Source organism: Entelurus aequoreus, linkage group LG27 (genome assembly GCF_033978785.1).
Source record: "Entelurus aequoreus isolate RoL-2023_Sb linkage group LG27, RoL_Eaeq_v1.1, whole genome shotgun sequence".
NCBI classification, from domain to species: Eukaryota; Metazoa; Chordata; class Actinopteri; order Syngnathiformes; family Syngnathidae; genus Entelurus; species Entelurus aequoreus.
The window spans coordinates 31,232,104-31,259,301 of record NC_084757.1 but is presented as its reverse complement, the minus strand read 5'-3'; the positions used below and the strand labels follow the sequence as shown (position 1 = coordinate 31,259,301).

The window sequence follows — 27,198 nt, the reverse complement described above, 5'->3', positions numbered from 1 at the left end:
CAAACACATTGTACCATTAGAACACTGGAGTGATAGTTGCTGGAAATGGGCCTCTATACACCTATGTAGATATTGCACCAAAAACCAGACATTTGCAACTAGAATAGTCATTTACCACATTAGCAATGTATACAGTGTATTTCTTTAAAGTTAAGACTAGTTTAAAGTTATCTTCATTGAAAAGTACAGTGCTTTTCCTTAAAAAATAAGGACATTTCAATGTTACCCCAAGCTTTTGAACGGTAGTGTGTATATATATATATATATATATATATATATATATATATATATATATATATATATATATATATATATTACGTTAGGTCAGGAAAAAACACAGAGGCTATTTCATCCCTACAAGCCTGTTTCACAGGTTTCCCTGCTCTTCTGTTTGCTTGTTTTTTTTAATTTGTTATCAATTATTGCTTAAGGCCGGTGTTTTGTTTATATTTGTTTTGTTTTGTTTATATTTGCCGGGTCAAATTTCCGTCTCCTGAAGATGTTCATGTATTTTTTTAATTTTAATTTTAATTTTTTTAACAAAAATAATATTCTCTTGTTAAAAGTACTTGGCTTTGGAAGATAGGTTGAGAACCAATGGGCTACTTTAGCCACATGATTTTAACCTGCTTGCATTATACACACATTACAGTACAAATATTACAATTATATACAGTTATCCGCTCAAAACATTATTATCCAAGGTTGTCCGCATGTTTTTTGGGGGTTTTTTTTGACAACAAGTAACTGGTTGTTTCCATGGTCCTTCAGCATGTAGTATTTCTTGTGGCAAATGGAGAGACTTGTCAAAAACTGTAAAGAGATTTGTCTAGAAAACCACTATATAAATCGAAAACATTTTTATTAAAAACGTTGCCTTATAAAACATGTTTTCAAGTCAAGATTGACAAAAGTGGAGAGATACAGGGTTTTGTTAATTTAGTGCTAAGTATTTAAATTTTGATTATGATCGCATATTAACCTTATTTGATTCCTCTGGAATGTGTTGATCACCCGCCCCCACTTTTTTGAGATCATGGATTGAAAAACATTGATGCGGCAATGATGTCACTGCATCAATGAAACATCAGAGTGTACTAAGCGTCCAATCGGATTGCTCTGATGTCGTCTTATAATCCTCACAGCCCCTCGGGGTCATATTCTTCATTGTATTTTGCAGCTTGCTATGATATGCTTTGATGTCGTGGCCAATGTTAGCATTTGTGCTTGGCGGCGGCATTTTACACATAATTATTGAAGGAGTAGCACTTTCAAAGTCAAAATATTGAGGTTGTGTTTTCCGATGAGGATTATTGTGCTATTGCCTGCTTGTGCACTTGCTACTTACAGTAATTAAACGTTTAGGCTCATCATTTTGATGTGTTTCCCATCCTTCCAGGTTGAGAGCAGCCATGTCAGAGGAGGCAGTGCGTCAGACGCGTAGCCAGAAGAGGGCCATGGAGAAGGATGGTGCTGGCCTTACCGGGTCCCCGGGAGACATAGATGTGAAACGGGTCAAGCTGGAGAAAGGGGACGCTGCTGGAAGCCCCCTGGACCTGGTTGGGTCCGAAATGGAGGGTGTCAAGCTGAAGAGTGAGCATTCTGCTAAACTGACAGCCAGCATCCTTAAAACTGGGGAGGTGAAGGCTACTATCAAGGTGGAGGTGCAGACAGGAGACGAGCCTGTTGATATGAGCACATCTAAAAGGTGAGAGAAGGATACAATGTGTATCAGATTTATATTTGTAACTTCTGCCCAAGACATAAACATAGTGGCATGAAGCTGGCTGACATTTAACAATTCCGATTTTTTCCCCCCCAAATGTCACATGTTTATAATTTTTTAAAAATGTAAACGAGAACAGTACAATTCAGATGTATTCAAATTTGACCCAGGCCTTTTTCGTAAGTGGATATCTGATGCGACTGCAGTCTGAACATACGTGCACGCATACAGTACAGGCCCAAAGTTTTGACACACCTTCTCATTCAAAGTGTTTTCTTTATTTTCATGACTATTTACATTGTAGATTGTCACTGAAGGCATCAAAACTATGAATGAACAAATGTGGAGTTACACTACCGTTCAAAAGTTTGGGGTCACCCAAACAATTTTGTGGAATAGCCTTCATTTCTAAGAACAAGAATAGACTGTCGAGTTTCAGATGAAAGTTCTCTTTTTCTGGCCATTTTGAGCGTTTAATTGACCCCACAAATGTGATGCTCCAGAAACTCAATCTGCTCAAAGGAAGGTCAGTTTTGTAGCTTCTGTAACGAGCTAAACTGTTTTCAGATGTGTGAACATGAATGCACAAGGGTTTTCCAATCATCAATTAGCCTTCTGAGCCAATGAGCAAACACATCGTACCATTAGAACACTGGAGTGATAGTTGCTGGAAATGGGCCTCTATACACCTATGTAGATATTGCACCAAAAACCAGACATTTGCAGCTAGAATAGTCATTTACCACATTAGCAATGTATAGAGTGTATTTCTCTAAAGTTAAGACTAGTTTAAAGTTATCTTCATTGAAAAGTACAGTGCTTTTCCTTCAAAAATAAGGACATTTCAATGTGACCCCAAACTTTTGAACGGTAGTGTATATGGACATAACAAAAAAAGGTGAAATAACTGAAAACATGAGCAGTAGACATTGGATGGATGGATGGATTGATGTTTATATTCTAGTTTCTTCAAAATAGCCACCTTTTGCTGTGATTACTGTTCTGCACACTCTTGGCTGGATGAGCTTCAAGAAGTGAAACCCTGAAATGGGTTTCACTTCACAGGTGTCATAGTAGGGCAGGGGTTAGTACGTCTGCCTCACAATATGAAGGTCCTGGGTTCGATCCTGCGCTCGGGATCTTTCTGTGTGGAGTTTGCATGTTCTCCCCGTGACTGCATGGGTTCCTTCGGGTACTCCGGCTTCCTCCCACCTCCAAAAACATGCACCTGGGGATAGGTTGATTAGCAACACTAAATTGGCCCTAGTGTGTCAATGTGAGTGTGAATGTTGTCTGTCTATCTGTGTTGGCCCTGCGATGAGGTGGTGACTTGTCCAGGGTGTACCCCGCCTACTGCCCGAATGCAGCTGAGATAGGCTCCAGCGACCCCCAAAAGGGACAAGTGGTAGAAAATGGATGGATGGATGGATGGTGGTGTCATAGTTTTGATGCCTTAAGTGACAATCTACAACAGGGGTCGGGGAACCTTTTTGTCTGAGAGCCATAAAAGCCAAATATTTAAAAATGTATTTCCGTGAGAGCCATACAATATTTTTCAACACTGAATACAACTAAATGCATGCATTTTTTAATAAGACCAACATTTTTAGAGTGTAATAAGTCTCTTATTCTTTTTAATAACATTATTATTCTGAAGCTAACCAGTGATAAATAAAATACTTCTTATCATTAATGCGGCTTCTTGAACAGGTGCGCTAGAAAACGGATGGATGGATCAAAATGCATGAGAATGTTTTATATTTTGAACGTTATTTTTAACACTTTGATTACCAGCAGAATTATTCATTACTTATCGTGTTAAGCAATGTTAGCTAAGATTTATGTGAGAGCCAGATGCAGTCATCAAAAGAGCCACAGGTTCCCTACCCCTGATCTACAAGGTAAATAGTCATGAAAATAAAGAAAACACTTTGAAATGAGAAGGTGTGTCCAAACTTTTGGCCTGTACTGTACATCCTCAGTTTTATCATTTGTCCAGAGGAACATACATACTTTCAAAAGCACACATTTCTTCTTCACGGACCTCAATACAATCAATATCCACACCAGTGGTGTTTAAAAACAATCTCTGTCCAAATGAAAACACTCACAGGCTGTCATGTGCATTTAAAAAAAGTTTAAGTTAAAGTACCAATGATTGTCACACACACACTAGGTGTGGCGAAATTATTCTCTGCATTTGACCCATCACCCTTGATCACCCCCTGGGAGGTGAGGGTAGCAGTGGGCAGCAGCGGTGGCCGTGCCCGGGAATCATTTTTGGTGATTTAACCCCCAATTCCAACCCTTGATGCTGAGTGCCAAGCAGGGAGGTAATGGCTCCCATTTTTATAGTCTTTGGTATGACTCGGCTGGGGTTTGAACTCACACCCTACCGATCTCAGGGCGGACACTCTAACCACTAGGCCACTGAGTAGGTGGATTTGTCCAATCAGGAGCCCGTTCTATGTGTCATACTTGATCATTTCGCGATATTGCCATATTTTTGCTGAAAGGATTTAGTAGACAACAACGACGATAAAGATCGCAACTTTTGGTATCTGATAAAAAAAGCCTTGCCCCTACCGGAAGTAACGTGACGTAGTCAGTTGATCGCCTCCTCATATTTTCCTATTGTTTTCAATGCAGCTAGAGCGATTCGGACCGAGAAAGCGACGATTACCCCATTAATTTGAGCGAGGATGAAAGATTCGTGGATGAGGAACGTTAGAGTTAAGGACTAGAGTGCAGTGCAAGACATATCTTTTTTCGCTCTGACCGTAACTTAGGTACAAGCTGGCTCATTGGATTCCACACTATCTCCTTTTTCTATTGTGGATCACGGATTTGTATTTTAAACCACCTCGGATACTATATCCTCTTGAAAATGAGAGTCGAGAACGCGAAATGGACATTCACAGTGACTTTTATCCCCACGACAATATATCGGCGAAGCTCTTTAGCTACTGAGCAAACGTGATAGCATCTGGCTCAAATGCAGATAGAAACAAAATAAATAAATCCCTGACTGGAAGGATAGACAGAAGATCAACAATACTATTAAACAATGAACATGTAACTACACGGTTAATAATTCTCAGCCTGGCAAAGCTTAACAATGCTGTTGCTAACGACGCCATTGAAGCTAACTTAGCAACCGGACCTCACAGAGCTATGATAAAAACATTAGCGCTCCACCTATGCCAGCCAGCCCTCATCTGCTCATCAACACCCGTGCTCACCTGCGTTCCAGCGATCGACGGCGCGACGAAGGACTTCACCCGATCATCCGTGTGGTTGGCGGCTAGCGGCGGCTAGCGCCGGCTAGCGCGTCTGCTATCTAAGTAAGTCCTCCTGGTTGTGTTGCTACAGCCAGCCGCTAATACACCGATCCCACCTACAACTTTCTTCTTTGCAGTCTCCATTGTTCATTAAACAAATTGCAAAAGATTCACCAACACAGATGTCCAGAATACTGTGGAATTATAAGATGAAAACAGAGCTTTTTTGTATTGTTTTCAATGGGGTACCGATACTTCTGTTTCACTGGCTACGTCACGCGCATACGTCATATCCAAAGGAGTTTTTCAACCGGAAGTTTAGCGGGAAATTTAAAATTGCACTTTATAAGTTAACCCGGCCGTATTGGCACGTGTTGCAATGTTAAGATTTCATTATTGATATATAAACTATCAGACTGCGTGGTTGGTAGTAGTGGGTTTCAGTAGGCCTTTAATAAATAAGGTTTAAAACATGAGCGAACGTCCTACATTTTTTATGACACAACGCTTAGTTTTACCTGGCCACTCTCTGTTTTCAAGGACAAAAACCTATGTTTGTGTGTGAACAGGGAGGCCAAAATGCTTGAAGAAATATTCGTCCCGCCTATATATCAGTGCAAAGTTTTCCAACCAATCTTGCTCAATCTCACAAACATGCTTGAGTCCTTATTTAAAAAGGTGCTTTCCAAATGTGGCTGTTTTGGTCAAACACCTTAAAGTTACAGTGGGTGTTTTACAAGCGCATGTGAGAAATACCAGAGTCATACCAAAGACCTATAAAAATGGGACCCTTTACCTCCCTGCTTGGCACTCAGCATCAAGGTTTGGAATTGGGGGTTGAATCACCAAAAATGATTCCCGGGCGTGGCCACCGCTCCTGCTCACTGCTCCCCTCACCTCCCAGGGGGTGAACAAGGAAATGGGTCAAAAGCAGAGGACACATTTCACCACACCAAGTGTGTGTGTGTGTGACAATCATTGGTACTTTAACTTTAAACTAACTTCAATCTCAAGTTGAGCTGACTTATAGAGGTCAAACCTTGGGGTTTAAAAACCGCTCTACCATGTGGTGTATTTGAAAAAACAATAGCACTGACAGCGTACCTGGGATGCATGTTTTTTCAGAATCGTGCACCTGTTTAGTAGTTCAAGCTTACACAAATACATACAGTCGTGTGAAAAAATAGGACACCTCAAAATGACTGTTGTCAATTCATGGTTACCATAAGGGACTTTTTGCTTTTCATCTTACATGGTCGTCTCTTCATCAACCGAATGATATAAATCCATCGTGTGTGTTTTTTCAAAGTTTCTTCACGACCACATCTTCTTTCTAATCGGCTGTCAAACTAAAGTGGAACCTGTTAGGGATAAAAGGTGCTAGGAATGACCAGTTCTGCACAATTGATGATACTGTTATATTAATGATGATAATGTGGTTGTCACGCTATTGATCCGTCTTTTTCGCATGGTTAGTCTATAAAGTTATTTTTAGTTTCTTTGCATGCAAGCTCAATACATTGCGGTTGCATAGAGCTGTGTCCACTGGAGTTTCAGGTTCCTCTCGAACTTTGCTCATGCGAGCGCTCTGAACCGAACAGGAAGTCGCGTTGCGGTTGCATGTAAGAAGAGGAGTAAAAGACGTAGGCTTGGCCCCCCCCCCCACCCATTTTGAAGAAGTTTGAGGCTCCTGCGGGCCCCGGGCTCCATTTTCTCCCACGGCAGCACCTGAGCTCTGGCCTCATGCTCCTCCTCGCACAAAATGAAGGCTATGTGTCACAAACTGGTTCCAACTGGCTGTTGCCATGGTTTCCACATGGGAAGGAGCCGTTGGTCGAGGGAGGAGCCCCGCAGCAGGAACTGTGGGTGTGTCACATGACCACGCAGACAAACGCCTGATGTCATGTGATGTGCTTTGGTGGAGAGATAAAATGCACGCAGCGATGTGATGGCAGTTAAAGTGGGGACCGAGTGGTGACTCGGCATAATTTGTCACCGCCACTTGTCACTTTTGAACCCTCTCCGCACTTGTGGAATTAGTGTTTCTGCGGCCCGCCATTAATAAATTTGTCGCAACCTGTTAAGAAATTTCGGCGTATTCAGAGACTCTTATTTTTAAACATTTTACTTTAAAACTGCCACTTTTTCTTTCGTTTTTAAAAAAATCTTGCGATCTCTACTGGTGTGGAAGTCAGTGCCAACGTGAGTTTTTAATGCTTCAAGAGATTCATTTAAAATAACGGCTTCTCACAAGTGTGTGTGATGTTCGTTGACGTTCTAATATTGTTATAGTCGAAATGACAGCTGTTTATTTAGTAAATAGCATCTACATGCTGAATGATTTAGCTATTATGGCTACCTTGCATGTGCTAATTTAAGACTACAGTTTGACACTTACTATTGACATATTTTAGTATATTTACTGAAATTGATTATATTATTCAGTTGACATGCATATAATAAGATTTAGACATAGCATTTATTCCATTGGAATACAAATAGAATAATAAAAAGTAGAGATGTCCGATATCGGACTGCCAAAATTATCGGCCGATAAATGCTTTAAAATGTAATATCGGAAATTATCAGTAGCTGTTTCAAAATTATCGGTTTCAAAAAGTAAAATGTATGACTTTTTTAAACGCCGCTGTGTACATGGACGTAGGGAGAAGTACAGAGCGCCAATGAACCATAAAGGCACTGCCTTTGCGTGCCGGCCCAGTCACATAATATCTGCGGCTTTTCACACACACAAGTGAATGCAATGCATACTTGGTCAACAGCCATACAGGTCACACTGAGGGTGCCGTATAAACAACTTTAACACTGTTACAAATATGTGCCACACTGTGAACCCACACCAAACAAGAATGACAAACACATTTCGGGAGAACATCCGCACCGTAACACAACAGAACAAATACCAGAACCCCTTGCAGCACTAACTCTTCCGGGACGCTACAATATTACCCCCCCCTTCCCCCCAAAACCCCGCCCACCTCAACCTCCTCATGCTCTCTCAGGGAGAGCATGTCCCAAATTCCAAGCTGCTGTTTTGAGGCATGTTAAAAAAAATAATGCACTTTGTGACTTCAATAATAAATATGGCAGTACCATGATGGCATTTTTTTTCCGTAACGTGAGTTCATTTATTTTGGAAAACCTTGTTACATTGTTTAATGCATCCAGCGGGACATCACAACAAAATTAGGCATAATAATGTGTTAATTCCACGACTGTATATATCGGTATCGGTTATATCGGTATCGGTAGTTAAGAGTTGGACAATATCGGATATCGGCAAAAAAGCCATTATCGGACATCTCTAATAAAAAGGTATTGTATTTGTGTACTTTAGTTACTAAAGTAGGTTATACATGTTGAAGTCCACAATTAAATTTGATGAGTGCTTCTGAAGACTAATCTGACCGAAAATCCTCAGCATCAGTAATTCCATACACCAGTTATACTGTTTAACCTCAACATGACCTGTTCACACTCTCTTGAAAACACATTACAGGGATGTCGTTGTGGCTTGTGCAGCCCTTTGAGACACTCGTGATATAGGGCTGTATAAGTAAACTTTGATTGATTGATTGATTGATACTCTTGCAGGGTGGAGGGGGAGAGGAATTTCCCGTATTTTGCGTCCATAATGCATCAATGGCCAATTTATGTAAATGTGGCGATGGCACCATTTAACCCACACCAAGCGCCACAGTGGGACTGCAGTTCTGTGGAAAATGCTGATCACGTATTAAAAGGTCAAATCTTAAGATGTAAGCTTTTGGAAATCACGACTTTTCTTCACCTCTTTGACTTTCATATGTCTGATTTCTGATTTGCTAAAAGTAAATTCTAGATTTGAATCATGCAATTTTCATCTGCTAGTAAACAAGTGCGACCATGGACTGCGAGAAGCTGGTCGACTTTCACATGCCCCGAGATGGTGAAAAAGATGGTAGTTGCTGCAACGTTTTTTTTAACACTCGGTGAGGATTGCGATTGCATCTTCATCTGAAGGGGATTATGTGAGCGTCCCGTCGGTTTTGTTATGGTTAAGTTTGTATGTTTAGCACCTAAAAATTCTGTTGATGCAATAGTGTTTCGATAAAGTTGCATCCGTTGAGCGCTCCGCTTCTAAAAGTTATTGCACATTCTCTGAGTTCGGGCTAAAAAATGTAAGGTTCTGGATCATAACTTTTCCCAAGGTAATAGCTGTTGACTCTCACAAAGTCTGCTTGATTAACATTGTTGTTGATGGGGAAGGGCTATTTCATGGATCATGGGACTACCTTGCTCATTAACTATCAAAATGGCTCGGTAAGCTCTGTGTGATTGATACTATTTTGATAAATATATTTATTTGCAAACTTTGGAAGTCTTTTGGTGTCATATACCAGATATACACTACCGTTCAAAAGTTTGGGGTCACCCAAACAATTTTGTGGAATAGCCTTCATTTCTAAGAACAAGAATAGACTGTCGAGTTTCAGATGAAAGTTCTCTTTTTCTGGCCATTTTTAACGTTTAATTGGCCCCACAAATGTGATGCTCCAGAAACTCAATCTGCTCAAAGGAAGGTCAGTTTTGTAGCTTCTGTAACGAGCTAAACTGTTTTCTGATGTGTGAACATGATTGCACAAGGGTTTTCTAATCATCAATTAGCCTTCTGAGCCAATGAGCAAACACATTGTACCATTAGAACACTGGAGTGATAGTTGCTGGAAATGGGCCTCTATACACCTATGTAGATATTGCACCAAAAACCATACATTTGCAGCTAGAATAGTCATTTACCACATTAACAATGTATAGAGTGTATTTCTTTAAAGTTAAGACTAGTTTAAAGTTACCTTCATTGAAAAGTACAGTGCTTTTCCTTAAAAAATAAGGACATTTCAATGTGACCCCAAACTTTTGAACGGTAGTGTATATGATAATAGCTTCAATACTGGTACTTTAAGTAAACCACCCCATGGAGGTTGAAGCTCCACACACAGCTTACGATCCCCCCGCGATTACTGATCGAGCACTTCTTGCAGTGTGGCGGTCAACATAGAGCCGAGGCGTGAAAACAAAACAGACCTCACATAACCAACCTGTTGTGGTAGTTCTTCCCAACCAACTTGCCCTGTTGCAGTTTCTCAAGAGAGGCCCAAGTTACGTAGGTCAAGGTTGAAGAAGCATCAGATTGCCCCTTCGTATCGGACATAGTTTATTAGAAGTGCATATATGAAATGTAAACTGACCTCAGACTTGAGTTGAGCTTGAAAAGGTATCTCCTTTCTCTCTTTCCTATCTTATTAGGTTGGCTTCTTTTAACAACCGGGCAATAGTATTAAAGGTTTCCTATTTCATTATTTTTCAGATATTTTAAATAAGCCTTACAGGTCCCGCAGTAGTGTATTGGGAGTGTGTTGGCCAAAATCCCAAATTTAGATGGCTTGAAAGAGTTTTTAGCAAGCCTCACTGGAAACCCACACCATTTTGCGTGTCTGTAGCTTTAATGCTAATGAGCGGTGTTTGCCAATGCCTGTCTCTAACAGTGTGTGACTCCAGGAATACATACACTGTAAGTAGGGGTGTCCGATAATGGCTTTATGGCCGATATTCCGATATTGTCCAACTCTTAATTACCGATATCAACCGATACCAATATATACAGTCGTGGAATTAACACATTATTATGCCTAATTTTGTTGTGATGCCCCGCTGGATGCATTAAACAATGTAACAAGGTTTTCTAAAATAAATCAACTCAAGTTATGGAAAAAAAATGCCAACAGTGTGTGAGATGTGTGTGTGAATGGATGAATGTGGAAATACTGTCAAAGCGCTTTGAGTACCTTGAAGGTAGAAAAGCGCTATACAAGTATAACCCATTTATCATTTATTTATAACATGGCACTGCCATATTTATTATTGAAGTCACAAAGTGCATAATTTTTTTTAACATGCCTCAAAACAGCAGCTTGGAATTTGGGACATGCTCTCCCTGAGAGAGCATGAGGAGGTTGAGGTGGGCGGGGTTGGCGGAGCGGGGTTGAGGTGGGGGGGGTAGGGAGCAGCGGGGGGGTGTATATTGTAGCGTCCCGGAAGACTTAGTGCTGCAAGGGGTTCTGGGTATTTGTTCTGTTGTGTTTATGTTGTGTTACGGTGCGGATGTTCTCCCGAAATGTGTTTGTCATTCTTGTTTGGTTTGGGTTCACAGTGTGGCGCATATTTGTAACAGTGTTAAAGTTGTTTATACGGCCACCCTCAGTGTGACCTGTATGGCTGTTGACCAAGTGGGCATGCATTCACTTATGTGTGTGAAAAGCCGCAGATATTATGTGATTGGACCGGCACGCAAAGGCAGTGCCTTTAAGGTTTATTGGCGCTCTTTACTTCTCCCTACGTCCTTGTACCACTCCGTACAGCGGCATTTTAAAAAGTCATACATTTTACTTTTTGAAACCGATACCGATAATTTCCGATATTACATTTTAAAGCATTTATCGGCCGATAATATCGGCAGTCTGATAATATCGGACATCTCTAACTGTAACTCTGCAATTGTCCAATGTAATAAATGCCGTACACAATCAATCAAAGTTTATTTCATATAGCCCTAAATCACGAGTTTCTGAAAGGGCTGCGCAAGCCACAATGACATCCTCTGCTCAGATCCCACATCGTCCCACACGTAAGGACACCACCGTTTCGCAAAACACTCGCATAGCTATGTGTGCTACATCGCTAACCTTACTATTAAAAATTTTAACAGCAACATCATGCTAGATTAGGCTATTTGCATAAGTAAATGATCAAACGTACAGCTCCACTGTAGCTTTACTTTAAGATGTACAGCGAAGCCTGTTTTCAAACTTTTATTTTACACAAAGCTGTCGTCTGTGAAGTGGTGGGCGCGTACACGAGACGGGTCACAAGCAGTATCATATCCATTAGGAAGGATGTCAGTGTTTCCCATAAACTGCCTAGATACCTGTGGCGGTGGGGGCGTGGCTATGGGCGTGGTCACCATGACATCATAGAGTAATTTGCATAATTTACTACAATGATATGATTTTCTCTAAAAAGGCTAAAAAAATGTATACTTACTAATTAATAACAGTTTTGTTTTAAACGTCCATCCATCCATCCATTTTACAATATAATTACAACACTTTATGTACATATTTATATACAGATTTGAACAATAAGTTATTCACTGAAATATATTTATTAATTGTGGTTCCTACAAAAAATATATCTTATAAAATATAAAAGCTAAAATGTCTCTTAAAGCTCTGCCCCTTTAATTAGTGCATACTAAATAATTTAAATTTAGCCTACTACTACAACCATATTATTTACCAGCAACATAAAGTGAAACAGAGGCAGAGGTGTCCTGCCACAGTCAGTAACAAATAAACAGAAAACAGTAGTGGTCAAATACAAATAAGGCAACAAGAGAAGTATTCTACACTTCTCTTTTGTAAAGTAAATCTGAACAGCCTATATGGGCATCTACATCAACTATATGATTTGCCTGAGAAGCTGCACAGGACAAAAAAATAAAATAAAATAAAATAAAAATCTATTTGTGGCGGACGTAATTCTTTTGTGGCGGGCCGCCACAAATAAATGAATGTGTGGGAAACACTGGATGTTTTCCCTTCATGATGTCATGAAAACATGGAGCTTCAAAAGTGAGGTATAAGTGAGGGAGATTTTTCTCAGGTTTAGTGCTCATAAGCAAGCCCTCGGGACGTATCGCTGTCATAACATTAAAAAGTAAATTTTTTGGGAGACATGTTCCACCTACTAATATAACCGACTTTGGAGAGCATGTCGGAGTCGACACAGAGGTGGGACTCTGCCTGTGTGAGCATATTCTGCAATGTAGGGACACAGTAAAACACATCTGCTAAACTGTGATCTTTTTATGTCTCCTAATATCACATAACTTAGTTGCGGCCTCATTGGTGGACGTCGTCCTGCAATTGTGTCCTGCCGAGTGCTGTCCCGTACAAGTGTGCACAAAGTGTGAAGAACTAATCGGGAGTATAAAAGATGCACAAGTACTTTTGGGGGAGGGGTATGCCAAGTAGTGACTGGTTGAGTGACTGAGTGAATGAGAGAGCGTGTACACAATAGGTTGGCTCCTGGCCATGTATTCCCCTCCCCCCATCATGTCACCCTCTCCCGTGTCTCCGGCGGATCTCGGCTCGGCTCAACTTGTGACTTTGGTGTCGGCAGCTGGGAGGAGGGGAGAGTCGAGGCCCAGGCTCTTCCCGGTCTGACTAGGCCACAAAGGTAGCGGAGGGTGAAGGAGGCCTTTTGGTGGTTAAAAACAAGGCCTGGGTGTTGACACACCGTGAGTAATTCTTCACTGTGGGTGCATCATTTTTCAGTCTTCCAACTTTGACTTTAGTGTTGATCCCTGCTGTGCTTCGAAGCAGATTTATTCTTCTGCCATGCAGCCCATGTGACGCGCAATGTCCTCCACCCGCGATCGCCTATCTCCACCCACCCTTCAAGATTCATCCGTATATGTTTGTTTTTCTCAAATCATCAAGAAAAGCCAGTTTCATTTTCGTCTTAACTGCTCCTCCTGTAATTTGCACTGTGCACGCTTTTTGTGACGGACTGTCTCATCTCAGCGGAACTTGTGATCCCGTGTTGTTGTTAGGTGCCTTTGGAGCCTTTGTTATACTCCCACTGCCGCCATTACTCCATTATTGATCTCCTAGTGCTTGTCCTCTTATTGCCTCAGTGCACAGTTTGAACCACATTGGGAGGGTGATCAAAACCAATTATATACTGCCATCTAGTGGATGAAACTGCAAGGTGTTTGCCGACTAGATTTTATATATATACCAATACCAATAGTTTGGTACTGGTACCAAATGTATTTTGGTACTTTCCGGTACTTGTTGGTACTTTTCTAAATAAAGGGGACCACAAAAAATGTCATTATAGGTTTTATTTGCACAAAAAATCTTAGGGTACATTAAATATATGTTTATAATTGCAAGTTTGTCCTTAAATAAAATTGTGAACATACAAGACAACTTGTGTTTTAGTAGTAAGTAAACAAACAAAGGCTCCTAATTTAGCTGCTCACATATGCATTATCATTCTATTATTTTGTCAAAATTATTAAGGACAATTGGTAGAAAATTAATTATTAATCCACTTGTTCATTTACTGTTAATATCTGCTTATTTTCTCTTTTAACATGTTCTATCTACACTTCTGTTAAAATGTAATAATCACTTATTCTTCTGTTGTTTGATACTTTACATTAGTTTTGGGTGATACCACAAATTTGGGTATCAATCCGATACCAAGTAGTTACAGGATCATGCATTGGTCATATTCTAAGTCCTGTATCCAGGGACATATTTCCTGAGTTTATGAATAAAAAAATAAATAAATTGTGACTATAAAAAATATTGATTTCATCATAGTAGTATCGACTAGATACACTCTTGTACTTGGTACTGAGTTTATAAACATAATATACATTTTTTTTAAAACTAAAGAGGATTTTGTGATGCTAAAAAATATTAAATGTATAGTATATATATAGATGTAATCATAGTAGTATCGATTAGATACGCTCCTGTACTGGTATCATTACAGTGGATGTTAGGTGTAGCTAACATGTAGCGCCACCAATGGCGTTTGTTCATATTGTAGCGTCCCGGAAGAGTTGGTGCTGCAGGGAATTCTGGGAATTTGTTGTGTAGTGTTTGTTGTGTTGCGGTGCAAATATTCACCCAAAATGTGTTTGTCATTGTTTAGTGTGGTTTCTCTATATGGCACATATTTATGACAGTGTTGGTGTTGTTCATACGGCCACCCTTAATGTGACATGTATGCTAGCTAGCCATGTCTTATAGCCGACGGGTGGGGGACTGGTACTTTTTAGAGGCGGTATAGTACCGAATATGATTCATTAGTATCACGGTACTATACTAATACCGGTATACCGTACAACCCTAGTCTTAATATGTTGTTAAAACACTTTCTAAGTATTATTGTTCCTTGTATCCCCTCAGTGAAATCAAGAGGGAGCGCCAGCCGTCGTCGTCGGATGACGTGATTGTGTTATCAGACAACGAGCCATCCAGTCCGCTCATGAACGGCCACTGCCTCACCAAGACAGACACGGACAAACTTATGGTGGGGCAGACTGTTATAAAGTCATAGTGCTTGCAAGGTGTTGAAATTGTACTTGCTGGTATAGAAATATAATCAGATGTCTCTTTCCGTTCAATAGAGGAGTTCCCCTGAAGAAAGGGAGCAAATCATTAAACAGCTGAAAGAAGAACTAAGACTCCAGGAGGCCAAGCTAGTACTACTTAAGAAACTACGACAGAGCCAGATCCAGAAGGAGAGCACGGCTCAGAAGGTAAGAAGACAACCAAGGCCTCTTTGTGGGTCAGGTCAATATTAACTTTTGTTCAAATCCCTAGAGGGTGGTTTGTGGATCAGCCGGTGGTGACTTCAGTTCACGAGATGTTTTGTCGAGCATCTATGTTTGATAAGACTTCAGTTCACGAGATGTTTTGTCGAGCATCTATGTTTGATAATAGACTGCAGAAATGTACAGCTCAGCTTTAAGTTCATGTTTATTTTTCCCTAGTTGTCTGGCTCTGTGGCAACTCCACCTCCTCTGGTGAGAGGTAGCATTACATCAAGCAAAGGACCCCTCCAGGTATAAACACACCATAGACCGGTTTTTACAGTCGTCATTTTATCTTGGACATGTTTATTTAAGTTGATTTATGTTCTCTTCTTTTTAACCTAAATTACTGTCAAGGTTAAAGGCCTACTGAAATTTTTTTTTTATTTAAACGGGGATAGCAGATCCATTCTATGTGTCATACTTGATCATTTCGCGATATTGCCATATTTTTGCTGATAGGATTTAGTATAGAACAACGACAATAAAGTTCGCAACTTTTGGTCGCTGATAGAAAAAAGCCTTGCCTATACCGGAAGTAGCGTGACGTCACAGGAGGAAGGATTCCTCACAATTCCCCGTTGTTTACAATGGAGCGAGAGAGATTCGGACCGAGAAAGCGACGATTACCCCATTAATTTGAGCGAGGATGAAAGATTCGTGGATGAGGCACGTTAGAGTGAAGGACTTGAGGCAGTGCAGGGTGTATCTTTTTTCGCTCTGACCGTAACTTAGGTACAAGGTCTCATTGGATTCCACACACTCTCCTTTTTCTATTGTGGATCACGGATTTGTATTTTAAACCACCTCGGATACTATATCCTCTTGAAAATGAGAGTCGAGAACGCGAAATGGACATTCACAGTGACTTTTATCTCCACAACAATACATCGTTGACGCACTTTAGCTACGGAGCTAACGTGATAGCATCGGGCTCAAATACAGATAGAAACAAAATTTAAAAAAAACCTGACTGGAAGGATAGACAGAAGATCAACAATACTAATAAACCATGAACATGTAAATACACGGTTAATAATTTCCAGCTTGGCGAAGCTTAACAATTAAAGCTAACTTAGCTACGGAGCTAACGTGATAGCATCAGGCTCAAATGCAGATAGAAACAAACTTAAAAAAAACCCTGACTGGAAGGATAGACAGAAGGTCAACAATACTATTAAACCATGAACATGTAAATACACGGTTAATAGTTTCCAGCTTGGCGAAGCTTAACAATTGAAGCTACGGAGCGGCGGCGGGCGTTGTAGCTTTCGACGACACCCCGGCCGCCATCAGAGTCGGCAAGAAACATATATTTCCCCAAAGTTACGTACGTGACATGCACATAGCGGCACGCGCGTATGGGCAAGCGATCAAATGTTTGGAAGCCAAAGCTGTACTCACGGTAGTGCGTCTGCTATCCAGCTCAAACACAACACAACCTCCTGATTGTGTTGCTGTAGTCCGCCGCTAATACACCGATCGCACCTACAACTTTCTTATTTGCAGTCTCCATTGTCCATTAAACAAATTGCAAAAGATTCACCAACACAGATGTCCAGAAAACTGTGGAATTGTTCGATGAAAACAGAGCAGTTTGTACGGTGACACATTGGGTACGAATACTTCCGTTGCCGTCGTGACGTCACGCGCATACGTCATATCCAAAGGAGTTTTTCAACCGGAAGTTTAGCGGGAAATTTAAAATTGCACTTTATAAGTTAACCCGGCCGTATTGGCATGTGTTGCAATGTTAAGATTTCATCATTGATGTATAAACTATCAGACTGCGTGGTCGGTAGTAGTGGCTTTCAGTAGGCCTTTAAAATGACTATTGCATGAAGCTCAAAATGTAAATAATGGATATTACCTCTAAATGCATGCAATCTATTTACTTGACTCTCGCCAGATCCTTGTAGTTCGCTGAGCTCCACACAAGGATCTGGGACTTCTCAATAAGAGATGTATTTCAACAGGCGTGGCCTTGTAAAAAAAAAAAAAAATTGTATATGATTGGATAAACCACTTGTCCGTTATCTTTTTTTTTTTATTTTTTTTTTTTATTTTTTTTTTTATTTATTTCAAACAACATTTAAAAAAAAACACAAGATACACTTACCATTAGTGCATCAACCCAAGAAAACCCTCCCTCCCCCATTCACACTCATCCACACTCATTTACACAAAAGGAGCTGTCTCTTTCCGTTATTAAAAAAACAACAACTTCTGGTTCCTACAGTATAGAACAATACAGTCTGCAAGGGACACAGTCATTCGAGCACACATGATTGTGTGTGGTGCTGGTCCACTAACATTTTCACTAATCACTATTTTTTATGTAATTGTTTTTAAATTTGTTTTACTTTCAAACAAAACAAACAAAGGACCTTAACTTCACCAGACCGGATTGTCAATAAAATCAGATTGTTCAAAAGGGTTCTTAAAACCAGGTCCGTTATCTTGAATGACGTGCTACTTCAACCACTCACATCGAAATCAACCCCCGACACTAATGAGAGCGACGCTGGGGAATCCAAAACAGAACAGCCGACATATTGGATAAAGACAGAGCGAAAATAATTAATTAATTTAAAGAATTAATATTCGATTGATTCGACAAAAGAGTTGCAATAGCAGAATCAATGTCAGCACACGACTCCTCGCTGCGTGCCGCCATTGTTGTTTGAATCAAACAGTCGCTTCGGCGCTACGTCACATCTTTGAAATCCCGCCCTGCGATCCTGATTGGTTCATTATTTTTTGCTATCTTGAAAGAGTTTGCATTGCCCTCGAGCCCAGATCCTTATGTGGAGCTCAGCGAACTACAAGGATCTGGCGAGAGTCAGATTAGCAATCTATAGCTGAATGTCAAATTTAGACTTTTACACTTTTTTATAAACGTGTTTTAACCGTGTTAAATAGTTTTAACATTTCATTCAAAAGATCACATGGAATATCGCATCAAGTGTATGATACAGATGTAGGATTTTTGTGCACAACTGGTAACATATATTGTGTTAACAGGTGACGGGTCGCAGCTCAGGCACCGTGATCCCCCCGCCACTGGTGCGAGGTGGGCAACACGTCCAATCCAAACACAACTCTCAGACAGTCATGCCGCCCTTGGTCAGGGGATCCCAGGTACGTAGCAAGTGACATTCCACGTCTCCTGTGTCACCATGTCGTTTGTCCCTGGCTCATTCAGTGTATTACTGTGACTCCCCAGCACATCGCTGGCCTGCGTCAGCAACCACAACAGCACAGCGGCTCGGGACCTCCTCCTCTTCTGCTGGCTCCCCGGGCCTCTGTGCCCAATGTCCAGGTGCAGGGACAAAGAATCATTCAGCAGGGGCTCATACGGGTGGCTAACGTGGCCAACAGTAATATCTTGGTCAACATCCCACAGGTGAGAATTCCAAACCCTTACGGTCTACCACAGAGTGTGTAGCCTCAAGAATGCTACACTGTAACTCTGCGCTTGTTCAGCATCATAGATGCCATAATTCAGATACAAGCATGGTCCATTTAGTAGTTGGATGGAGACCACAAACATTAGCAACATCAGCATAGCTATTTGAGCTACAGTGCTAACAATTAGAGATGTCCGATAATGGCTTTTTTGCCGATATTCCGATATTGTCCAACTCTTAATTGCCGATTCCGATATCAACCGATACCGATATATACAGTCGTGGAATTAACACATTATTATGCCTAATTTTGTTGTGATGCCCCGCTGGATGCATTAAACAATGTAACAAGGTTTTCCAAAATAAATCAACTCAAGTTTTGGAAAAAAATGCCAACATGGCACTGCCATATTTATTATTGAAGTCACAAAGTGCATTATTTTTTTTAACATGCCTCAAAACAGCAGCTTGGAATGTGGGACATGCTCTCCCTGAGAGCATGAGGAGGATGAGGTGGGCGGGGTTTTAGGGGGTAGCGGGGGGTGTATATTGTAGCGTCCCGGAAGAGTTGGTGCTGCAAGGGGTTCTGGGTATTTGTTCTGTTGTGTTTATGTTGTGTTACGGTGCGGATGTTCTCCCGAATTGTGTTTGTCATTCTTGCAAGTTTGTCCTTAAATAAAATTGTGAACATACAAGACAACTTGTCTTTTAGTAGTAAGTAAACAAACAAAGGCCCCTAATTTAGCTGCTGACATATGCATTATCCTTCTATTATTTTGTCAAAATTATGAAGGACAATTGGTAGAAAATTACTTATTAATCCACTTGTTCATTTACTGTTAATATCTGCTTATTTTCTCTTTTAACATGTTCTATCTACACTTCTGTTAAAATGTAATAATCACTTATTCTTCTGTTGTTTGATACTTTACATTAGTTTTGGATGATACCACAAATTTGGGTATCAATCCGATACCAACTAGTTACAGGATCATACATTGGTCATATTCAAAGTCCTCATGTGTCCAGGGACATATTTCCTGAGTTTGGGGGGAGGGGTAGGGGGTAGCGGGGGGTGTATATTGTAGCGTCCCGGAAGAGTTGGTGCTGCAAGGGGTTCTGGGTATTTGTTCTGTTGTGTTTATGTTGTGTTACGGTGCAGATGTTCTCCCGAAATGTGTTTGTCATTCTTGTTTGGTGTGGGTTCACAGTGTGGCGCATAAGTGTAACACTGTTAAATTTGTTTATACGGTCACCCTCAGTGTGACCTGTATGGCTGTTGACCAAGTATGCTTGCATTCACTTGTGTGTGTGATAAGCCATAGATATTATGTGATTGGACCGGCATTCAAAGGCAGTGCCTTTAAGGTTTATTGCCGCTCTTTACTTCTCCCTACGTCCGTGTACCACTCCGTACAGCGGCGTTTTAAAAAGTCATACATTTTACTTTTTGAAACCGATACCGATAATTTCCGATATCACAATTTAAAGCATTTATCGGCCGATAATATCGGCAGTTCAATATTATCGGACATCTCTACTAACAATACAGTAACGTTTTAACAGCAGTATCATGCGGGGTTAGCCACCTCACTGAAGAAAAACAAAATGATCAAACATACAATTCCCAAATATGTAGCTCAGTGGTCCCCAACCTTTTTGTAGCTGGGGACCCGGTCAACGCTTGAAAATTTGTACCATGGGGGACACATTTTTCATAAAGAAATACAATCATGTGTGCTTACGGACTGTATCCCTGCAGACTGTACTGATCTATATTGATATATAATGTATATATTGTGTTTTCTATGTTGATTTAATGAAAAAAAAAGTATATATATATATTTTTTTTTATTTTTTATTTCTTGCGCGGCCCGGTACCAATCGGCCCGGTGGTTGGGGACCACTGATGTAGCTGACTGGCAGCTATATTTTATTGAATGTGTAGCAAATTATGCTTTTTTTTACAGAGCTGTTGTCCGTTCATGCACAAATGTAAAAATATGGCAACTTAGGGGGTTCTGCTCTGGTTTTCAGGCATCTCCAACTGGCATGAAGAGCTCGTCGGTGTCGCCCAACTCTGGCATCAACGACTCGCCTGCCAGCCGACAGGCCGCCGCTAAACTTGCTCTCCGTAAGCAGCTGGAAAAGACGCTACTGGAGATCCCGCCACCTAAACCGCCTGCCCCCGAATTTAATTTCTTGCCTTCTGCCGCCAATAATGAGTTTATTTACTTGTTGGGGTTGGAAGAAGTGGTGCAAAAACTACTGGAGATGCTTGGCAGAGGTAAGTTCTTGTGTTTGATGTTTGTGTTGGTGGATGTGAACACTGTATATGATGTATATATTTGTGTTGTTTTTCCTTTCCGTTCCCTAATAGGCAATATGGGTCCAACAGCCGGCATGTCCAGCTCAATTCCCAAAGAGCCATACACCTGCACCCAGTGTAAAACTGACTTTACCTCCCGCTGGAGGAAAGAGAAGGCCGGGACTATCCTGTGTAACCAGTGCATGTCGTCCAATCAGAAGAAGGTCCTGAAGGCCGAGCACACCAGTCGACTGAAGGCGGCCTTCGTGAAGGCACTTCAGCAGGAGCAAGAGATCGAACAGCGCATCCTTCATCAGGCCACCACCTCCTCTGCCACGCCTGTCTCCAAAACCACCTCGTCTTCTCCGTCGCTGTCCAAAAGCGATGTTCTGGTATCTCAGCAGTACAAGCAGGTCAGAGCTGCCATGCCGCACAGATCTGTGACGGGCCACCACTCGGCCATTAAACAGGTAAGTTTAGTCAGTCACTGATCAATGAAGTTCTAACAGTACATTACAACTGTTTGCCTTCTTCTCCTTCTAGCTGCAGAGCGCAGTGACGGCTGCAGCGTTGGGCAGCAGGCCAGGTAAGCATGCGGCGGCACGCCCGCTGCAGCAAGGGGTTAAGGTCAGCGCCGGCGGCAGCAACAGTAACCAAGGCAACATGACCACCTGGAGGAAGCAGACTAGCAACACCGGTACATAAACCACTACTATTCCTTTTTAGGCAGCACTCTTCTTTCTGGGTACTAAATATACACTTTTATTTCATTTAGTTCTGAGTTGATCTGTTTATCTTCACTTTTTCAACACTCATCCAACTACTTTTTTGTTTCACAACTTTGCTGGTTACCCTATAACCTACTCACCATTTTCAACAGCAGCTAACCAGAGTCATGATGCTACATATAGGAGTATTTGGGCCACTCTTAACACAATTCTAGAATATATTACTTTGAAAAAGGTTAAATATATAATCAATCAATCAAAGTTTATTTTTATATCCCTTAATCACAAGTGGCTCAAAGGGCTGCACAAACCACCACGACGTCCCCTGATCTGAAACTGACATCAAGGAAGAAAGGCAAGGAAAAACTCTAAAAGCCCAAAATGGGAAAATGAAGACACTGGAAAGTGGGGGGAAAAATTATGTTATCAATATTGGAAATAATAAAGAAAAAATATAGACATACCCCACCGTTCAAAAGTTTGGGGTCACATTGAAATGTCCTTATTTTTTAAGGAAAAGCACTGTACTTTTCAATGAAGATAACTTTAAACTAGTCTTAACTTTAAAGAAATACACTCTATACATTGCTAATGTGGTAAATGACTATTCTAGCTGCAAATGTCTGGTTTTTGGTGCAATATCTACATAGGTGTATCGAGGCCGTTTTCCAGAAACTATCACTCCGGTGTTCTAATGGTACAATGTGTTTGCTCATTGGCTCAGAAGGCTAATTGATGATTAGAAAACCCTTGTGCAATCATGTTCACACATCTGAAAACAGCTTAGCTCGTTACAGAAGCTACAAAACTGACCTTCCTTTGAGCAGATTGAGTTTCTGGAGCATCACCTTTGTGGGGTCAATTAAACGCTCAAAATGGCCAGAAAAAGAGAACTTTCATCTGAAACTCGACAGTCTATTCTTGTTCTTAGAAATGAAGGCTATTCCACAAAATTGTTTGGGTGACCCCAAACTTTTGAACGGTAGTGTATATATATTTTTTATTTAGTTTTATAAAAATGTAGTACAGTATGATAGCCACGTGAAAAATTGTCAAAATAAAATTTTACACATAAAAATGATTAAAATAATTAAAAAGTATTAATAATAGTAATTATATTTAAAATTATAACATACACTACCGTTCAAAAGTTTGGGGTCACCCAAACAATTTTGTGGAATAGCCTTCATTTTTAAGAACAAGAATAGACTGTCGAGTTTCAGATGAAAGTTCTCTTTTTCTGGCCATTTTGAGCGTTTAATTGACCCCACAAATGCGATGCTCCAGAAACTCAATCTGCTCAAAGGAATGTCAGTTTTGTAGCTTCTGTAACGAGCTAAACTGTTTTCAGATGTGTGAACATGATTGCACAAGTGTTTTCTAATCATCAATTAGCCTTCTGAGCCAATGAGCAAACACATTGTACCATTAGAACACTGGAGTGATAGTTGCTGGAAATGGGCCTCTATACACCTATGTAGATATTGCACCAAAAACCAGACATTTGCAGCTAGAATAGTCATTTACCACATTAGCAATGTATAGAGTGTATTTCTTTAAAGTTAAGACTAGTTTAAAGTTATCTTCATTGAAAAATAAGGACATTTCAATGTGACCCCAAACTTTTGAACGGTAGTGTATATAAATAGAACCATAGTGTTGTAATTCTACAGGTATTATTTTAACAACCCTTTATTTAATAGTTTCATTGTTTGTATTTTGTATTTATTGATTGAGGGGCAGCACGGTGGGGTTAGTACATGTGCCTCACAATACGAAGGTCCTGGGTTCGATCCTGGGCTCGGGATCCTTCTGTGTGGAGTTTGCATGTTCTCCCCGTGACTGCGGATAGGTTGATTGGCAACACTAAATTGGCCCTAGTGAGTGAATGTGAGTGTGAATGTTGTCTATCTGTGTTGGCCCCTTGATGAGGTGGCGGCTTGTCCAGGGTGTACCCCGCCTTCTGCCCATGTGCAGCTGGGATAGGCTCCAGCACCCCCCGCCACCCCATAAGGGACAAGCGGTAGAAAATGGATGGATGGATGGATGATTTCCATTGCTTTGCAAAATACAGAATAAACAAGTCAACCTCTGCTCCTTTATCCCTCTATTCTGGTTCAATTTAAATCAGAAATATTACTTACATTCTGGTCATTTTATTTATGTAATATTAGCCCTTTTACAAGCTTTGTTTCATAAATGTTTAGTATAAAACTTGATACAAGTACAAAAAGAAACTTGTTGAAGGGAACTAATACTTGTTTTGGTGTCGCGGTGACACACAAACATGTTGTCCATGTGATTCAAACAACTTCTGCTGGCACGGGACACTAAGGTCGACTTCCAATGGACTTAAAGCTTCCATCTTAAACGTTATATCTCATCTACTGGCCAACAGCTACTACCATCTAACATCTTGTCCTTCCATCTTCCAACACGAGTGTGACACCCCTCCCACCATCCCCTGACCTCCTCCACAGTGTCAATTAACCACTGGGTGCGTTTGTGTCCTGGCAGGCGTCACTATGGCCTATGTGAATCCCTCCGGCTTGACTGCGCACAAGACCAGCTCCTCTGTGGAGCGCCAGCGAGAATACCTGCTGGACATGATCCCTTCCCGCTCCATCTCCCAGGCGGCCAACACATGGAAATAATGTGTCCTTTTGGTTGCCTCCCAAACCCCCCACACTTGTAATATCAATGATAGCCATCATGCACACTCCCATCTATAACATTCTAATTCTTTCTATGGAATTCTGTGGGGGAAAAAAAATGCAGAGCCTAGAGATGAACAAGAGCCCTTCCATAAGTGTGGGTTACAAAGATCATGTCCAGTTTTTTGGGTGGTAAGGGTTTCTCACCAGTCTAGATGGATGGGAATTACCACTGAATTTTACAACTCCTGTCTATGGATTAGACAGGGAGAAGATATTAAGATTATTATTATTATTATTAGATACAGTAGACTACACCTTACCTACCCTTTTCTATCCGGTGGGTGAACTGATTTTGGAGGACCATCGCAAACTTCAGCTTTGCAAAAAAATTTAAAAAAAAAATAAAATAAAAAAAGAAGACTGTAAAGCTGCACTTCCAGAGAAGTGTGTAGAATTGTTTGTATGGCTGAATGTTTAGGATTATCTCTGTTCAGGATTATTATGCGCTCATCCGCCGCTGAATTTTACGGGCTCGCGTTACTGTTGAAGGTGGTTTTACATCTGCCGGTTTCCACATTGTAGCCGACTTTTAAATACTTAATAAAGATAAACAGGTTTCACTGACTAATGTACAAAAAACTATTGTTGAATAATGTACAAAACAACCCTTCCAAAGAACCGAGTGGAGCCTCTCTGAACATGATGATGGGGGTGGTTTTGTCACAAATCTCGTTTGTGACAGGCATTTTTTTTCTTTTTTTCCCCGCTTTTAGTCCGAGGTTGTGGTGCATTATTTTCTTCTCTAGACAAAAACTGTCTCCGGGTTTATTTATATGGTCAAAGTATTATGGATCTCCTTGGCATTGTCCTTCAAGAAGAAGCCTTCAGAATGTAGGGTGCAAACGAACAACCTCGTCAATCAGTCTTTTAAGAAGTTCACATTTTATCAAGGACGAGTCACTAAACGTCATCGTACAAAAAGGAGAACCCCCTCTGCCGGGTTTTTTACGACTACACTGACATCTCCACTTGTACTCGCTCATGGAAACATCTCTTCAAAGGCAAAAAGAGAATAAAACCGTGTGCATTCCACTACCATGACTTCTTACATACTGTATCATCGCTTCCTGCTTTGATTCTTGGACTCCAACCTCCGCATCTTCTAGCGCCATCCCAGCTTGCGTCTCAACATTCCCACAAAGTAGCAGCAGCCGGCCGCATCTTGTGGATGCAAGTGACACGATCTCAAATGAACCCTGCTGTTGCCACCCTTGTGTGAAGTCGGCACCATTCCGTTTGTTTTTAGAGGGGTGGTGGTGGTCCCAATTCATACTGTAAAGAAAATTACGTATGAGGAGATATTTAGTTTTTTTGGATTTTTGTTTTCTCCCCTGCTCTATTAAAGAACAATAAAACAAATTTTAACCCCTCCTTGGATGCTTTTTTGTTATCTGATTGTCATGAACATTTTTTTTTAAATCAAAGCCCTACAGCAAAGCCATCTTTCTTCACATGTTGAACAAGACACCCTTGCTCCTGATGGGTCGTGGTTAGTGCCTTGCATGGCAGCTCCCGCCATCAGTGTGTGAATGTGTGTGTGAATGGGTGAATATGGAAATAGTGTCAAAGCGCCTTGAGTACCTTGAAGGTAGAAAAGCGCTATACAAGTATAACCCCATTTACCATGTTTACTTTGTATTTAATTGTAAGAAGTCTGCTCAGTGGCCTTGTGGTTACAGCAGTGTTTCCCACACATTCATTTATTTGTGGCGGCCCGCCACGAAAGAATTATGTCCGCCACAAATAGATGTTTTATTTTTTTTATTTTTGTTTTTTTATTTTATTTTATTTTATTTTTTTGTCCTATCCAGCTTCTCAGGCAAATCATATAGTTGATGTAGATGCCCATATAGGCTGTTCAGATTTACTTTACAAAAGAGAAGTGTAGAATACTTCTCTTGTTGCCTTATTTGCACTTGACCACTACTGTTTATTTGTTACTGACTGGCAGGACACCTCTGCCTCTGTTTCACTTTATGTTGCTGGTAAATAATATGGTTGTAGTAGTAGGCTAAATTTAAATTATTTAGTATGCACTAATTAAAGGGGCCGAGCTTTAAGAGACATTTTAGCTTTTATATTTTATAAGATTTTTTTTTTGTTAGAACCACAATTAATAAATATATTTCAGTGAATAACTTATTGTTCAAATCTGTATATAAAAATGTACATAAAGTGTTGTAATTATATTGTAAAATGGATGGATGGACGTTTAAAACAAAACTGTTATTATTAATTAGTAAGTATACATTTTTTGAGTCTTTTTAGAGAAAATCATATCATTGTAGTAAATTATGCAAATTACTTGATGATGCCATGGTGACCACGCCCATAGCCACGCCCCCACAGCCACAGGTATCTTGGCAGTTTATGGGAAACACTGTACAGAGTGTCCGCCCTGAGATCGGTAGGTCGTGAGTTTGAACCCCGGCCGAGTCATACCAAAGACTATAAAAATGGGACCCCTTAACTCCCTGCTTGGGGGTTAAATCACCAAAATTATTCCTGAGCGCAGCCACTGCTGCCGCTCACTGCTCCCCTCACCTCCCAGGGGGTGGAACAAGGGGAT

General features: G+C 40.7%; 1 protein-coding gene across 1 annotated transcript in view; it reads left to right on the top strand.

Moving 5' to 3' along the window:
- gatad2ab (GATA zinc finger domain containing 2Ab) overlaps positions 1-25,999 on the top strand; it is a 100,147-nt gene extending 74,148 nt beyond the window's left edge. The window contains exons 2-11 of the mRNA XM_062038502.1: positions 1,400-1,708; positions 15,060-15,183; positions 15,281-15,412; positions 15,647-15,718; positions 18,491-18,607; positions 18,693-18,872; positions 20,914-21,163; positions 21,257-21,654; positions 21,728-21,881; positions 24,430-25,999. Coding sequence (XP_061894486.1) covers positions 1,413-1,708; positions 15,060-15,183; positions 15,281-15,412; positions 15,647-15,718; positions 18,491-18,607; positions 18,693-18,872; positions 20,914-21,163; positions 21,257-21,654; positions 21,728-21,881; positions 24,430-24,566 — 1,860 coding nt within the window. The 5' untranslated portion in view covers positions 1,400-1,412 and the 3' untranslated portion in view covers positions 24,567-25,999. The remainder of the gene's footprint in view (positions 1-1,399; positions 1,709-15,059; positions 15,184-15,280; positions 15,413-15,646; positions 15,719-18,490; positions 18,608-18,692; positions 18,873-20,913; positions 21,164-21,256; positions 21,655-21,727; positions 21,882-24,429) is intronic.
- The last annotated feature ends 1,199 nt before the right edge of the window (positions 26,000-27,198 follow it).